This window comes from Triturus cristatus, chromosome 2_1 (genome assembly GCF_964204655.1).
Source record: "Triturus cristatus chromosome 2_1, aTriCri1.1, whole genome shotgun sequence".
NCBI classification, from domain to species: Eukaryota; Metazoa; Chordata; class Amphibia; order Caudata; family Salamandridae; genus Triturus; species Triturus cristatus.
In genome coordinates, this window is record NC_140581.1 from 37,095,111 (window position 1) to 37,111,404 (window position 16,294).

At 44.8% G+C, this 16,294-nt stretch overlaps 1 protein-coding gene across 3 annotated transcripts in view; it reads right to left on the bottom strand.

The window, feature by feature from the left end:
- Window positions 1-3,275: 3,275 nt before the first annotated feature.
- Window positions 3,276-16,294, bottom strand: part of LOC146863668 (long-chain-fatty-acid--CoA ligase ACSBG2-like) — a 212,304-nt gene continuing 199,285 nt past the window's right edge. For 2 of the 3 annotated variants that reach the window (XM_085627766.1, XM_085627765.1), the window contains exon 13: window positions 3,280-6,421. In XM_085627766.1, the coding sequence (XP_085483892.1) occupies window positions 6,336-6,421 (86 nt within the window). In that variant the 3' untranslated portion in view covers window positions 3,280-6,335. Of the gene's footprint in view, window positions 6,422-16,294 lie in introns of all 3 variants that reach the window. The other variant, XM_085627767.1, reaches the window with a different exon arrangement.

Below are 16,294 nucleotides of genomic sequence, written 5' to 3' on the forward strand. Positions count from 1 at the left end.
GAGTACCCCTCGAGGTCAGCTAACCGGAATTCCATTCTGGCAGGTGGGGACCTAGACACTAAGGAGAAAATTTCCTAGGGTATAGGTAACAGTTCTCAGCCAACCAGGCTTCTTGTACTCTCAACCTGGACAGTGGAAATAACAATGCAGCAATCAATGGTTTTCAAGCTCTGGAACAAATAGGCGTTTAATTGTGGCGCCCTTCGCCTCACAGAAAGGTGCTGTAGGGTCACAGGTCCTAAGGATCCCACCGCTCGCCAACAATGTAAGACCTGGGGTCTCCAGGCCCTATGGGGCGGTAACGTGACACGAGCGGTCGGGCCACCAAAGGTCTGTGTGTAAAGCAACCATACAACACGCACCTCACATGCGACGAGGAACACACACAATAAGTGACGCCACACTGTAGGAGTTAAGTAAATACTCAAGTTTATCCAAGCAGATCACGTTAGATGCAGTTCATGAGGTAGCAGTACATTTCATAAGCTGGTGATACCACAAATGACATTCATAACAAATCAGTACTGCCTGAGGTACAACTAACCTTCACCTAGAGGTACACGCGCGCTTCACTATCCTGTAGCGCCTTAGGGGGGTGAGGATGGCGCTAGGCGCGCTAACTGGTGACGACCTCAGAACGGGGCATCTAGCACAGAGAGCTACTCGTAATAGAGGTCATTTAGTATTTCATTATGAACCTGAATAACAGCGTGCTACTCGTAATCACTAACATATAGCACTTCAATATGGCACATGAATAACAGCGTGCTACTCATAATCACTAACATATAGCACTTCAATATGGCACATGATTAACAGAGCGCTACTTGTAATCACCAACACGTAGCACTTCAATATGGCACATGAATAACAGAGCGCTACTCGTAATCACCAACATATAGCACTTCAATATGGCACATGAATAACAGAGCGCTACTCATAATCACTAGCATGTAGCACTTCAATACGGCACATGAATAACAGAGCGCTACTCGTAATCACTAGCATGTAGCACTTCAATACGGCACATGAATAACAGAGCGCTACTCGTAATGACTGACATTGAGCACTTCAATCCGGCACAGGACTAACAGAGCGCTACTTGTAATTATTGGCGCTGGGTACTTCAATGCGGGGTAGGACAGTCAATGCACCTCACGAAGCTTTTAGCGGGAAGCGCCCGGGACGGGAGGAGCGAGTCTCTCGGCTCCGGTGCAGTTCGTAGGGCACCTCGCTTCAGAGCAGTCACGGGGGCACAAGGAGAGGATCCCTCGGCGGGGTCTCTCCGTCGCGCTGGCAGGGGGGGGAACTCCCACGGAGAGGGGACCCGGGCTGAGGGTGCGGTGCGGTTCCCGACCAGTAGAGGGCGCACCAGGGGCAATCCCAGCCTCCGGGCTTACCTCGTCCTCGGCGTCAGACGGCGTCCGCTCCAGCGACGATGGGGGAAACTCGGCCCCAGGCCTCGCGCACCTTCTCACACAGCTGCGACGGCAGCGGCGGGGCACCGGGCTTCTCACGGGCCTCGCGACTCTGCAGGGCACTTCTTCCGGGCTCCGGGCCGCGGTGGTGAGCGCGCTGGCTTCCACGTCACAGGGGGGGGGGGCTCAAGTTAAGGATGGGGGTTCCGCGCTCAGCGGAGCACGCTGCCGGGGGTCCCAGGCCAGGTCAGGGAGCGCAGGGTCACAGCGCTAATACCTGGTCGATTCCCGGTGGCTCTTCAATCTGCTTTGCATACGGCTTCAGGGGTCAGTCTGGACACGCAGTCTCAGTGCTTGGCATATAAGGCTTAGAGTTCAGTCTGGACACGCAGTCTCAGTGCTTGGCATATAAGTTTGGGAGTTCAATCTGGACACGCAGTCTCAGTGCTTGGCATATAAGTCTCTGTTCTCAGATGTTAGATAAAGTCTTGTTGGCGCAGATGTATCTGGCGCCCTTAAAGGGTTCTGTTACAGGGGGGTAGGGATGGAGAGGGCGACTAGATCCTTCCTAGTCAGGCTGGGCAGAGAGTCTCTGGGTCCTCCTACTGCTGGGCAAGATCAGTGGGTTTCACAGGGTCCCTCACTCACTTAAGAGGCAGCACCTAAATCCTGTCACTCTCAGAGGCATAAGTCCCTGGCTAGGCCCTACCGCCTACACTCCTGGTGGATTCTTCCAGCTCTACTTCACCGCAATGGCCAACTCACTACAAAAGTTTCCCTCCCTCTCTTAAGTAGCCCTAGGTCAGGTGACCTCTGGCCAAGGCGGCAAAAGAAAAACCACACCTCCCTTCTAGAAGGTTCCAGCCCATTCCAGGAGCATCCCCACTCTACCTATGGGACAAAAAGGCGGGCTGGAGTCGCAACATTGTTGTGGGGTTCCAGCCAGCTCCTGGCAGCTAGGGTGCTACTATGAAAGACCACTCTGCAGTAGCAGGGGCCTGTGGCAGCCATCTTGGGAGAAGGGAGCACCTGCACCTTAACACTGACTGGCAATGAAAAGGCGCCCGGAGACCTAGTCCAACATAAAAATGAGGGTGGAAAAAATGAGGCACGATACAAAAATAGAAGGGGAGACCACCCTAGGGCTGACAGGTCCAACACTGGGTTTCCAGCGATAATCTCAAATTAGGCAGTTAGCGCTAGGATTTTTATCGCTTTTGAGATAAGCGTTACTAATAGCACGCTATCTCAGCGATAAAAATCCACGTTAGCCGGCGATAATTATCCTAGCGCTAAGTGGGCTTAGCGATAATTATCGCCGGTTGTTGCTGATATATGCCCCTAAAAGATTCTCTGGCTTGTCAGATTCCAAACACCCCCTAAAGCATTAAACATAAACCAGAGGTGGAGGTATGAAATATCTCTGTTTTCATTTTGCCTTCAAAAGCAAGAACCACCTTTAGATACTAAAGAAATCGATCCGCTTTGCAGTCATCTCTGTCGGCTCACAGTTGAGATTACCCCATCAGCAAAGACTTATAATGTATGGATTGTATATATGCGGCCAATTTCGTAAGGCCCTTCAGATAGGTTGAGATATGGCATGGTCTGTGAGACATGAATGTGAGGCTGGTGCTATGTTTGGGATCATTGTCAGTGTGCAAACCCATACATGAGATTTCCTTCTAGCGCATTGGCACCAGATCGGGACCGGCGTAGTCCCTGTCAGACTTTGGTCTTCCCCGCAGGACCATCTCTTGTATTGAGCTAGGGAGGTAATGTGCATGAAGCGAGAACAAAGCATTTCTGATAAAGAATGACAGACAAGGTTAATATTTTTGAAGATTTACTAAAAGAATTAAAATACTGAAATGCATACACTGGCCACCAGAGTACGATCAATAAACATTAACTTCAATGGAAAACAAAGCAAAGCTCAGTGGAGTGTAAAATCCAGCATAGATTCACCTTCAAAGACTGGGGAAATGGCCTCCTCCTAACATGGGGAAACCACACTTGCACATACTGCTTGAAACAAAGCCTTCACAGATGCACTAGACTAGGACATGGTTCACCTGCTCATAACCAAAAGAAATTGAGCAAAAAAGCAACAGTTGCAATCAAAATGCATTTGAAGACTTTCTCACTCGTTCAACACACAGAGTTCTACTGCGCAGAGCAGCTGCAGCGGTTCTCAGCACAAGAAACGCTACATTGTGTGTTATTCAGTCTGGGACAGTTGCTCTCTCCTTGGAGACGTACGCTGTGCTTAGGCACCTACAGGGACTCATTTTCTCAGCTAGTGACATCCATGAGTCTTATAGCACACAGTAAACAATAGCTCAAGTCACGTGTTAGACGGCGACATCACAACAAGACGGACGATGAGGCCTAAATTGTGCTCAGTTAAAGGAAACAAATTCTCACACTCTGAGCATTTAAGTTTTAATATTTAGGAAGCCCATGTTATCAGCCTCCCCTCTGAGGATTCTTGAAATCATCACTCTTTGTTTGTCGCATTCATTATAGGACAATCGTCATCAGTTTCGGATTCTTGCATCTAGACCCTTCTTGCTCTTACAAGTCCTTGTAGAAGCCGCTCGGCAACTCCTCAAATCCGAGATCAGGTCTTTTCCTCTTTTTCCCGGTTGTTGCTTTTGTTCTCTTTGCTCTACAATTCAACCCACCATTTGATGAAATTCTTCCGCAAAGTCTAAAGAAGAGAAGCAGGCATGCAGCAACCATTAGAATTACCAATAGAGTGGTTAACAGTAGTAATAGTATTCAGCCTCCTACGTTACCTAGCCCTTTGCCTACCTCTGCAAATGCCTTTCCAAGAGAGCTAAACACTAGGGGTTGGCGAAGAATTCAGCTCCGCCAGTGGAGTTAGCGGAATACTGAAACCTCCACGAAGTGACGCGGAACAGAGTTGTTTTCTCGAGCAGCTTGCCAATGGTAAGTTGGTGAGTACTTGCGATAAAAAATAATGAGCTACACCTCCACCTGGTGAGATCTCTTATCGTGGGCGGTCACGGCAGGTCACGACCGCTCGCGTTGAGAAATCTGGCATTGGCGTTGAGGAAGCTGCCGCTCGAGTAGAATGTCTACTCGAGCTGAAAAAAGCAGCAGCGCCCTCTGGCACGACTCATAGTGCTGCTCATGCTGATTTTACAGCACCGGACAAACTCCTGCCACTAAAAATCAGTGCGAGCAGCGCAACTTAACAGACTCCACCGCTGCGGATTTTCGCAGAGCACAGCGGAGGTTTTCTGGAACTTCACGAACTCTGCCCAGGCTTATGAAACAGTGCACCTACTCATTCTTTGGCACCATTCTATTCCAATTCCATTTATGCAAATTTCACATTAGTGATATTAGTTATACAGCTCTCCAGCTAGTTATCTATTTTGGGAATGTGCGCACAACATTTCCTTGCTTGGGTTACTTTACAGACTGGGCCTTATAATGCTCCTCTTTGCAGGCAGCTCTTTGTTAATCATAGTCAGCCCGCTCACAGTGTTCGTTACCAATGTACTAGGGTTGAGAATTTCCTGATCGTATCATTGTTGTCTGCTATTCCCACTGCAGTTATCATGCACCGAAAATGTCGCTCATTGTCTGTCCAAGTCTACCTCGACTTCTATTTAAATACGTCTCTAGTCCTATGTTCAAATCATTCATGTGATAAATCTTCAGACAAACCAAAGCCGCATAACAACTCCTGATCCAATTGTACGGTAGCTGAAAGTAAGCGGACCTGCAACACGCATAGAATAACCCTTTAATACTCACTTTCAAATCGGATCCACTGTCTCATTTCCTTCATTTCTGCAAACCATACATAGGGTTTTCTTTACCATGTCCAAATGTAACTTTGGATGAACATTCTTCTTCTTTTCTCTTTCTCTTCTTCCACATTCCCTTATTTTAATTTCCTTACTTACCCTTTCATTTCTCTCTCTGATCCTGTAATTCAGCTCATATATAAAGTTTTTCCCACTATAACTGATTTTGCAAGTTCATGGACGTCAAGGTTTAGTGAGGTTGGCGTTAGTGGGGTAAAGTATTTCATCTTGAACTTATGCTGGTTCATTTGCTAGAAGGTTTTACAAAAATGATAAGCATGTCTTGTTGCCCAAAGATACAGGTTGGAATCTCCACCAAACAGTATATTGACATTCATAATTTGTTTAAAACAACTTTATTGAGCTAGGGTTGTGAAAGAAAGTCAAGAACACACTGCAGGAAAATGCGTAGGAAAGTGACAGGAAGTAAGCTGACCCCTCCTCTGCTGAAGCTGAAAGATAGGAGGACACATAACAGTCATGAATACTTTGATCCCATCAGCCGAAATATAAATCCCATAGCTTATAATGGGATTTATATTTCGTCAGCCAGGATATCAGTCACCGTTGTGACGGAGTAACCCGTCTGCCAAGATCTGAATCAGGCCCTATGTCTTCACTGGATGGTAGGCACGAGGGTCAGAGCCCACCCGCCATTGAAGATAAAATACCAACAAGTGGAGATAGTAAACAGGGAGGTGTTGTATAGGAGTGGTGGCTACTATCTTCTTTAACGCCAGGCCGTGGATAAGCTAATATGTGGAACGAAAAGTAAAAAACCTATACAGTTAGAGTTTACAGTTTGAACAATCACTCCATCTAATGCAATCAGGTAGGAGAGCACAATAGGAAGGAAAGCTAGATGAAGCCATCGCAGTGGGTGACTTTCAAAGCATTTCATCAACTGTTCACATCCAGGCTCAAGACACAATGACATGAGAGTTGCTTCGGAAAACTACACTTGGCTGGTGCAAGGAATGCATCGAGCAAATCTATCTTCAACCCGCAGCAATCGCAGTATATCCTCAATGCCATGACAAATTCTTCATTTAATCGGGGAAGCGGTCCTCTTCTACTTCCCTGACACCCTGTAGAACTCATCGATGGCCTTCTCATACATAGTCAAGATGACGGGTCGCTTGAGTTTGAGTGTTGGACCTAGGACACAGAGGAACAGAAGGAGAAAGTCTGTGAAGAAGATGAAGGAGCAGAAATCCCATCAAAGTAAATCCAGAAATATCAGTCACATACAAAAAGCTTGTAACTCTGTGTCTTTGCCTAGCCCTGGTTAAAATATCCTCTTTTGTGACACATCGATCCGTAAATTACAGCTAGTTTACCATCCAGTGATTTCAAACTACCAGCATTAAAATCAGTTGCATGCAGAGATTCTCATCGCCATTACATAGAGACCAACATCAGGAGCTTTCCAAGGGCCCAATGTACGGCTGGTGGATACAGCCGGCAGGCTGCCCGCTAAACCCTAAATCGGACTCTAAGTCATGTGTAGTAGTGATGTCATTCTGAAAGCCTTCCTCATAAGAGACCCGCTTAAACTACTTCACGGAACTATAAAGAAATGCTTTTACCGAGCATCTTGCTCAATCCTACGGACATTGGGTAAAGGGAGGCCCTGACTCAACCCTCACTGCTGACATATGAAGGCCACAGACAGTGGGTTATACGCAACTTCTGCTGCTCTCAGCTCAAGGCCATGACCAGTAGGTTATGACCACATTTTTTTATTTTATTTTTTTATTTTATAGAGTTTTATATAGCTCGAACTTGACCCGAATTGGGTATCAGAGCGCTTTACATAGCACCAGTTGGATTACATGAGGACACATTCATTTTGTTAGGCACTGGGAGACTAAGTGATTTGCCCAGAATCACAGGATGTTCAACGTCATTGCTGAGACTCGAACCCATTTCCCAGATGCGAGGTCGACCGCCCTAGCCGTTAGGCCAACTCCTCTCCACATAGGTGCTGCGCTGATGGCCTGGTCATTGGTGAGGTCATTATGTAATGTTTAATATGCAAGTTATGGATTGTGGTACTCACCATAACTTACCATAATTCCACTGTACATGTGATTTTTAGTTGAATTGCGACATTACTTTTAATATATGTCGAGATTTTATAACCAAAGCTAGACTTAACTTCACTTTAACCTTTGTTTTTATCTGAGAATTTTAGTTTTTGGCTTCTTTTAAACATACACCAAATCCACCCAGACCCAGCACCCAACATTCAGCAAGGCAGCTTGGTGTTGTCCAGAGCGCCTTGCTTGCCTTGCGTCAAACCCTCTGTGGAGGGCTATTCCTTCTGTGCACAGCTTTCGGTTTGAAGAGGTTTGATGACCCAACAACAGGTGTTACAAACTTCCTTGTCAAATGAGGGGCCTTTTATATTTAAATCGAGGTCTCCAGACCTGGGTTCAAGGGTTGTCCTGCAGGCTAGAAGACCACAGGTTGCTAACTTTTAAATCCCTTAAACCCACCAACACATTATTGTACTACTAAGTTCGCAAAAATAAGTTGAAAACTACGAAACTGATTTACGCAAAACCAAGCAAAGGCCCTTCCCTGGTTAAACTTCTAGCTTCATGACACATTTACTGTAATTCATTTCTTTGTGTTAAAGAGAGCAACGATTCCGATGGGAGATGCAACAGGAAAGGCTGCTTGTTTGACCCCCTCATTAAGGGTTCCCTCTTGACAAGTTTGCATGAAACTCAACATATCAAGACCAAGCTACACATTCAAGTGTATGGCAAACGTTGACCAGATCTGCAAAACTGCATCAAAGTTAAGCAAATGAATACATTTTGACCTCCCCATTTACCTTTGCCCCCACTCCTCGGATCTGCATGAAACTTGAGATGTCAGCAATAGGTTTAACATGCTAACAGCCTTCCAAAATCAATGCAGAATCCTGGAAAGCACCCAAGGTGAAACTCTTTTGCTATCCCTTTTATCTTAACCCACTTTGATAGATCAAAACAAAAATGACCATACCACAGATGACTCAACATGCTAAATATCTTCCGAATTGTATGTGGATTCATCAAATGATGCCCCAGTGATTGGCAAATGGACACCTTTTACCCCCTCTTTTGAATGGTCCCACCTCAATGAATCTGTGCAAACGCAAGAATGCCTCTTGCCTTTGCCCTGATGACATGTGGCTGCGGATAGTCAGGTCCAGGAAGCTCACACCTCTCTGTGTCTCTGCTGTGGGCCACCGGGCTGGAGACTAACCTGCTGTGAAGAGCACGGCGCGGCACAAAAGCTGGGGTGCAGCCTGGAAAGACTTAAAAGGAGAACCACCCTAAAGGGGTTCTGAAAGGTGACGGGACATCACCTCAAGGCTTGCATTGCTGGAAGAAGTTGTTTGTCTGACCTGAAGTGCCTAGAAACTAGCCTGCCTGCTGAGAGAGAGAAGGAGCCTGCCAACTCTTAAGAAGGTATGACTGTCACAAAACAGTAGGTATGACTGATGCAAACCACAGTACGCTGCCATAATAAACCTACGACAAGGACAGTAGTTCAGTGAAATGAAGACACACTTGGTGTGGACTCACTCATGTTACGGGAGAGGCCTAGGCCTTTGCGCTCACACCGGATTAGTGTGAGGCTAGAACCAAAATCTAACAACAAGATACTAGATACTTGCAGTGGGGCACCATGGGCAGGGGAACATGACTGTACACCGGTCAGGAGGCATTCCCATGCCAACAGATCCTTCAAACCGCCCCCTTGACCACGCGGCACCACACGTGGGAGAAACACTTTAGTAAGACCATTCCAAATTTGGTCAGATTGGTCAAACTGTTCAAAAGTTACAAGATAGGCCCTAACTAATTTGTTCAGCTGGAGATAAAATGAAATTTGCGACCAAGTTACAAATGATCATCAAAATGTCATGAACGTTTCTGTCATTCAGTGCCTTTTGTTAGTTTGGAAGAAATCTGATCAGCTGTTTTGAAGATGTAAGGCAAAATGTGAGTCTTCAGTGTTCATGTATTATAGTTTTTAAAAAGTTGTCAAACCCCAGCTCACACATGCAGAGGAGTTCTGCAGCAAAGTTTGCAATCAGGAATATTTGTAAATCTAAACATCTATAAACGGGATGCAAGACCAAAACTTTAAGTTTAACTGACACAAAATCTTAACTTCACGACTTTTGGTATTCACAAAGGGCATTTAGAAGTAGTAAAGTTAGGATTTTGTCTCAGTCAAACGCAAGTTTTACTTAAGTTAAACTTAAGACCAAAACTTTAGTTTTACTGAGACAAAATCCTAACTTTACAACTTCTAAATGCCCTTTGTGAATACCAAAAGTCGTGAAGTTAAGATTTTGTCTCAGATTACTTTTGTGAATCTGGCCCTTTATATTTTAAAACACTTTCAGCTCCTGGTTCGAGATGCAGATATGTCTTCAGTCACGCTTTCATCTGAGAGTTGGAAAGCTGATTTTCATTTGGAAGAACGATGGCTAACGCTGGTGAAAGTGCACAGGACTAGCACTCAAAAGTGGGAAACATTGAAGAATTACCTAGCAGTGGGCGACAAACTCCGCTCCACCTGCAGAATTCACTGAGTTTTGGCCACTCAGCGTTACACTTGTAACACAGATTTTTCGGGTGCTAGGAGGGCACCCAAGGACATTTTCTCAATACGGGCAGTCGCGTCAGTTTGCGATGAGGAAGCTGCTGCTCCAGTAGAAAACGTTTGTGAGCTGCAGTAAAGAAGCAGCTCCCTTGAGCGTGCAGCGTGGTGCCGATTGCGCTGATTTTACCTGGTGGAACCAGCTCCAGGCAGTAAACATCAGTGCGACATGCCACATTCCGCCCACTAGCGGAACTCCGCAGAATCTTGCTGAGTTTTCATGTACCTCCATGGATTTCAACAGAGTGAAACTGTGAGATACGCCCACCCCTAATATTACCATGTGTAGTACAAGATCCCTTTTTGCCTTCCAAAAGCTCCTGAAAATTAAACACATGTTCTCCGGTTTACAGTAATCTTGTCACTTTAAATGGAGAAGCTGAACAAGCTAAAGAGAATGACACAGACCACTATTCTGAAGAAAAATAAATCCACCAGTCCGCCTGAGCTAACAAAGAAATCCAAGAAACAAACAAAAAGCATTATTCTACCTGAATTCTTAAACTATCCACAAAATCTAAAGAAATATTCTGTGCTATTAAAGAACTGTCCAGTTCCCCTAGTTGTTCTTGCCTTACATGAGGCAGTTTGAATAGGTCTCCAGGACCTGCAAGCGCCTGGATACTCTATCGGATGATTAGCCGTGCTTTATGAATCCTTATTGATCATTAGATGGTCAGGATTTCCACAATTCCTTTACCCTTTCTTTGTGGAAAAGATAAATCTCATTTGTTATTCAATCACTGCTTCACACAGTGAAACTTCCCTTTCACCTCTGATCCATGTAATTCTTTCATTGAATCCACTCTTTCAGTAAAACACGTTGTTCATCTTCAACAATTCAACTGTCCTTCTTGAGATGAGGTCTCACAATAGATTAGAACCTGTAAATCTGGATCACCGATGGATCCATTACTACTTATCCTTATTCAGAAGGACATCCTTCAGCTTTTTTCAGCCATGTACAACATTTGAACACTGGAACGCTGAGCGCTCCTCTGAAGACAATGGAGTAGCTCTGGGCTTATAATGTCTGGGATAAGCCCAGAGCTCCAACAGGCCAAGGTTTGTCTTCATGTACATTTACCCTTGGTGGGTGGAATGTTCTAATAGCCTCTATAGCACCTCTGCCTACGAGTATATTGGTTGTTTTTCCACACTCGGCTGAAATGATAATCCTAGACCTTCTTGCCTATCTAGGTGATTTATTTATTTTAACGGTTTTGTATAGGGCAAACAAGACCCTTGCGGGTATCAGAGCGCTTTACAGGGCAAATATAGGTGGCATCGAGACAAGTAAAAATATCATAGGTTACAATAGGAGAACTTAGAATATTATAGTTTAGCAAAAATAGCAAATATATACACAAATGTATGAGTAGTTCAAGTGAATTTGGCCAAGAGAATAGATTTCACTTCTTTTTTGAAAGATGACGTAGAAGGGTTCTGTCTCGTTTCTGGGGGTAATGCATTCCAAATCCTGGGAGCCATTCCTGAGAAGGATCAGTTGTATGTTTTCTTCTTGTTAAATCGTTGTGGTTTCAGTAACAGATTGTGGGAGCTCCTGGTGGTTCTGTTACCACATGACGGCACCAATTTCTCAGCCAGGTATATCAGTGTTTTGTGATGTAATGCCTTGTGCGTCATAAAGGCGATTTTCAAGTGAATTCTAGCCTCATGAGGAAGCCAGTTGAGGGCACTCAGGTCAGGGGAGATGTGACAGTTTCTTTTGGAACCTGTGTTGAGTCTAGCTGCTGTGTCGATAGAGGCTCTTAGAGGGGCCATCGTTGATTTGGGAAGGCCACAGAGAGCCACACTACCGTACTCCAGTCTAGGAATTACTAGAGCTTGAACTTCAGTTTTCTCAGAGTGTTCGTATGAAAATGTGCTCCTTTTGTAGAGGTACTGATGTGTTTCTGCATGTTTAGCTTATTGTCCAGGGTTATTCCCAGCGATTGTGCTGTGTTGACGATTAGAGGTTGACCGTTGAGTGCTGTTAGGTGCTTAATCCAATCGAGGATGGTGTTAGATTGGTTTGGGAGAGCGATTAGGAGGAATTCGGTGTTGAGGTGGTTTAGTTTTAAGTGGTTTTTGGCCAAACAAGTCTGCGTTTTTTGAGTGTTGAATTAAGAGATTTGATGTCCTCAAGTGAATGGATCTTTATGTGTCATATGCGCACATGTGATAGTGGACATTCGAGGAGCTGAGAAGTTCGGTGAGTGGTTCCACAAACATGTTGAACAGTGTAGGGGAGAGGGCTGATCCCTGTGGGACTCCTAAAGTGACTGGGATGGGTTTGAATAAGGATTAATTGCTCTTGAATCTTTGTGCTCTGTTTTGAAGGAAGGATGTGAACCAGTTTAGGACCGATCCAGATAGTCCCATTCTGTGTTTCAGAAGCTCTAGTAAGTTGTCGTGTTTGACTGTGTCGAAGGCCGAAGATAGGTCAAGCAGAATTAGTAAACATGCTTTGTTTTGGTCCAAGATTTTTAATGCGTCGTCTATTATGAGGGTCATGGCTGATTCCGTACTGTGCCCAGCGCGGAAGCCTGATTGGAATTGATCAAGCAGGTTAAAATGGTCTATATGGTTGCTAAGCTGCGTGTGAACACATTTTTCTAGCAGTTTGGCCAAAGTGGGGATGTTGGATATTGGACGATAGTTAATCAGGTCTACCGGGTTCGCCGAAGGTTTTTTTATGATGGGGGATACCTGGCAACTTTAATGATGTCTGGGATGGTTCCTTGAAGGAGAGAGGAATTTATAAACCTAGTCCATAAAGGCACTGCCAACGGAATGAAGTCTTTTAGGTAGTTTGCCTGGAGCGGGTCTGTGAAGTGGTTGGAGGGATTTAAGGCTGTTAGTGTTTTTAGGATAGTTTCTTTGCTGTAGGTGTTGAAGGAGGCCCAGTATGCGTTGTTTTTTAGGTCAAAGTTTGCCAAACAACTAAGACGGGTCCCCAGTGGGGTCAGTGAGGAGATCATAAAGGGGTCTGTGAGAGATAACAGATCCTTATGCAGGTCAGTCTTTATGTTTTCTGATGATGATTATCTAAGCATTATAAGAATACATGAAAAGAGGACGTTGTGGAAACAGATGAGCTTTGAAGGAGAAAGAAGCAGCCCTGTGGAACCAATTCACTTGGATTCACCATGGGCGCCAACCTCACCCTCAAGGAACACATTGCCAAAAAAGCAAAGTTGCCATGTACCAGCTCTCTCTTCTAAAGAAAGTCAAACCATTTATCCTGTTCCTAGTTCAGAACTGCTGTCCATGTCCTTGTACTCTTGCATATGGACGATAGTAATGCTCTACCCCATTGCCTCACTTGCTCCACAGTGGCTACAGCATGCTCATCCACGGCCTGAAGAAATATATTCACCTCACTCCCATCTTTATAGAACTCAACTCGTTCCCTGTGCTGGCCCACACAACCGTCAAAACCAGTGACATCACGACCAGCACCCTTGCATATTTTACAAACAAGCTCTCCATCTCTTGGGGATCTTGGCACACTCAGGGCACCATCAGACTGGAGACTAAGAAGTGTAAAAAAATAAGATAGCCGGTCTTTTGCATGTATGCACCCAAGATCCTCAACAACATTCCCATGCCCCAATGATGCTCTAATTTTGGAAAGAGTTGAAGACTCACCTCTTTAAAGGTCAATGCCCAGAGGGGTCTTACCCAAGGAAGTCAATGTATGATGAAGGCTGATCCACAGCCCTTGTTACTATAGCTTATGTGCTGTGACTTGAGGTCTTTTATAACAATTAAAGTTTTCTCTAGCCGGTCCTAAAAAGACGTTATTATGATACACAATCCAGAACCATGGACGAGGACCCTTTAATCCAGTCCTGTTGCTGGATAACCTTTCCAGGTGAGTTTACACAAGGATTCCCAATAGATACCATAAACTTGATAACAAATATCAGACTAAACTCTAAGCAGGAGACTAAGATAGACCAGAGAAGATAAACCTCGGACCAGGGAATGGACCCAGGTTTGCAGATTCCACTCTTTAAAATATTCCAGCAGACAAATGACTCCACTGTACACAGGATCATATTTACAGCTGCAGTTTAAACATAGAAAAATAGAACTGTATTACCATCTCTTGATCTTACCTAAAATAAACAGTGATCATCCAAAGGGAGATATTTATGGCAACATTTTTATTTTTGCACCCTATTGGTAATTTCAGGAAAGATAGGATCTCGCTGCATATTTTTAAACACTGTGCTAAAGTATTTTAAATCTGACACATTAAAGTGATTTTAATAACATTTTGCAACAAATTGGTAAATGCTTTTTGTGAATTTTATTTCACACTACAGATATCACTTTTATTCTTCATATCTGCAACCATACTATCTCTTTCATAGGCAGTTTGTGGGAAGAATGATTGTGTGACCATGTATTAAAAGGAATAAAATACCAATAAAATGCCATAAGTTAAAGGGATTCTGCAAGTCACTTCGGAGTTCCATAACCTCACAAAATAACTCAGCCTTTGGCCTCATTCCTCTATACGATCAGTGAGGATTGTGCTGTACTATATGGTTTAGATGCGGGACCTCACCATCGAAAACACTTACGAATCTGTCTTGGGTCCAGTCAAGCTCATTTGTAAAACCAATAGCTGAACCCTAGGTAGCTGTGGCTTAAACAAAGAAATTAGTGTAAAGCATTTTGACGTACCAAACAACAGAATAATGTCACACCACACAAGAGAAATCTGACACCAATCTCAAAAAAATAATAATATTTGTAATGAATTTTAAGACACCAAGCAGAGCAAAATCCACCAAATGGTTTCAGGGTTTTAGATTTTTAAGTTAAACCTAAATCTCAGTTTTTTAGTCTGACGAGCAAACAAAAGCATTGATAATAGTAAAGTTTGAAAACTTTCGAAAAGGTTGGAAGAGTTGTGTTTGACAACTCTGGCCCGGTTTAGGTGACCAGTTCCAAGAGGGATGGGTCAGGGGGGCCATAAAGAAGGTTTTGGACAGTTACCTGGTCACCACAGCACTCACTAATCCAGTTCCACACTTTAAGCAAGGACCGCTATAGACTTCAATGGAGTGGTCCTGATGCTGTAGATGCAGGATGCTGAGATGCTGAATGATGCACTGGGTGCTGTGTGGTTGACGGGGTCCTCTTGTGGTTATTTCTCGGTCCATGGGTAAGTTGGGGTACTTTGGTCACAAGAGTTTGGGTCTCCAGAAGTCCTCTTTGAGCCAGGGTAAGTCCAGCTATTACCAATCAGTAATCTCTCGTCACAACAGGTCCAGTGGATTCCTTTGATGAGGGCTAGTGTCCATCTTTGGTGACCAATCAAGACCCTGATGACTCTCCCAGGTCCTGCAGACACGGACGAAACCTGTGAGTGCCTAGGGGTGGACATCTTTGCTGCACATAGGAGGATAGAGGCGTTTGTTTGAGAGTGGCTACTGACTCGCCAGAACGGGCTACTCCACCTTTTATGGCCCTGGTGCTGGAACAGGGGATCAGCCAACTGACCCTTGGAGTTCAGCTTTTCTGTCTGGGGCTCTGAAGCAACTTTTCCGAGAGCCAGGCACCACAGGCACAATCCTTCCTTCACTAGCCCAAGGAGCAGTCCAGAAGTTGATGCAGGCTCTCCGGCCAGGGATCAGCAGGGTAGTCCTTGTTTGGTCCTTTCTCCATTCAAGATGTGACCAGAGGTTCAGGGAGCAAGGAGTGCCATACTTTAGCTCAGAAAGTGCCATGGGGAAATGTTGCGGTCACTTACCAATGGGCTACCAGGATCCTTCTAGCTCTGTGATGACTTTCAAGCTATGTATGGCATCTAGCGATCCCAGAGTGCACTATTCTGTCCAGTATCAAAAAGTCTTCCTTGGCTGTTAGGAGTTTAGTAGCCCACCCTAGAAATGTGGCTAACTATGGGCTACACACCCACTGAAAAAATGGTTTGACAACTGGTTTCTCACAGTCCCACCCGTCAGCCGATCTACCTTAACAAAAGGGCAGCCTTCCTCCAGTGTGATTGCTATTTGCCACCAAAGGCATCTTCTCCTCTGAAGATTGCATTTTGGGCCAACACCCGGTGTGTCTTCCTGCAAAGGGGCAGTACCGCCTCTATCTGTGGCTGGTCTCTAACGATCCTGGGCCTGGGAATCATTCACAATACTCCCCAGGAGGGCATAAAGTTGTGTGGTGGCCAGCAACTGTGAATGGCCACCGGATAAACTGGACAGCAGAGTGGTAACTTTCAAAAGTAGCTTTTCCTTAAAAGAGAAATAAATTTTAACTTGGGCATCAAGTCGGGTTTAATGCCACAATTAATTTGATACCTTGAAGTTCCCATTCTAATAGTAT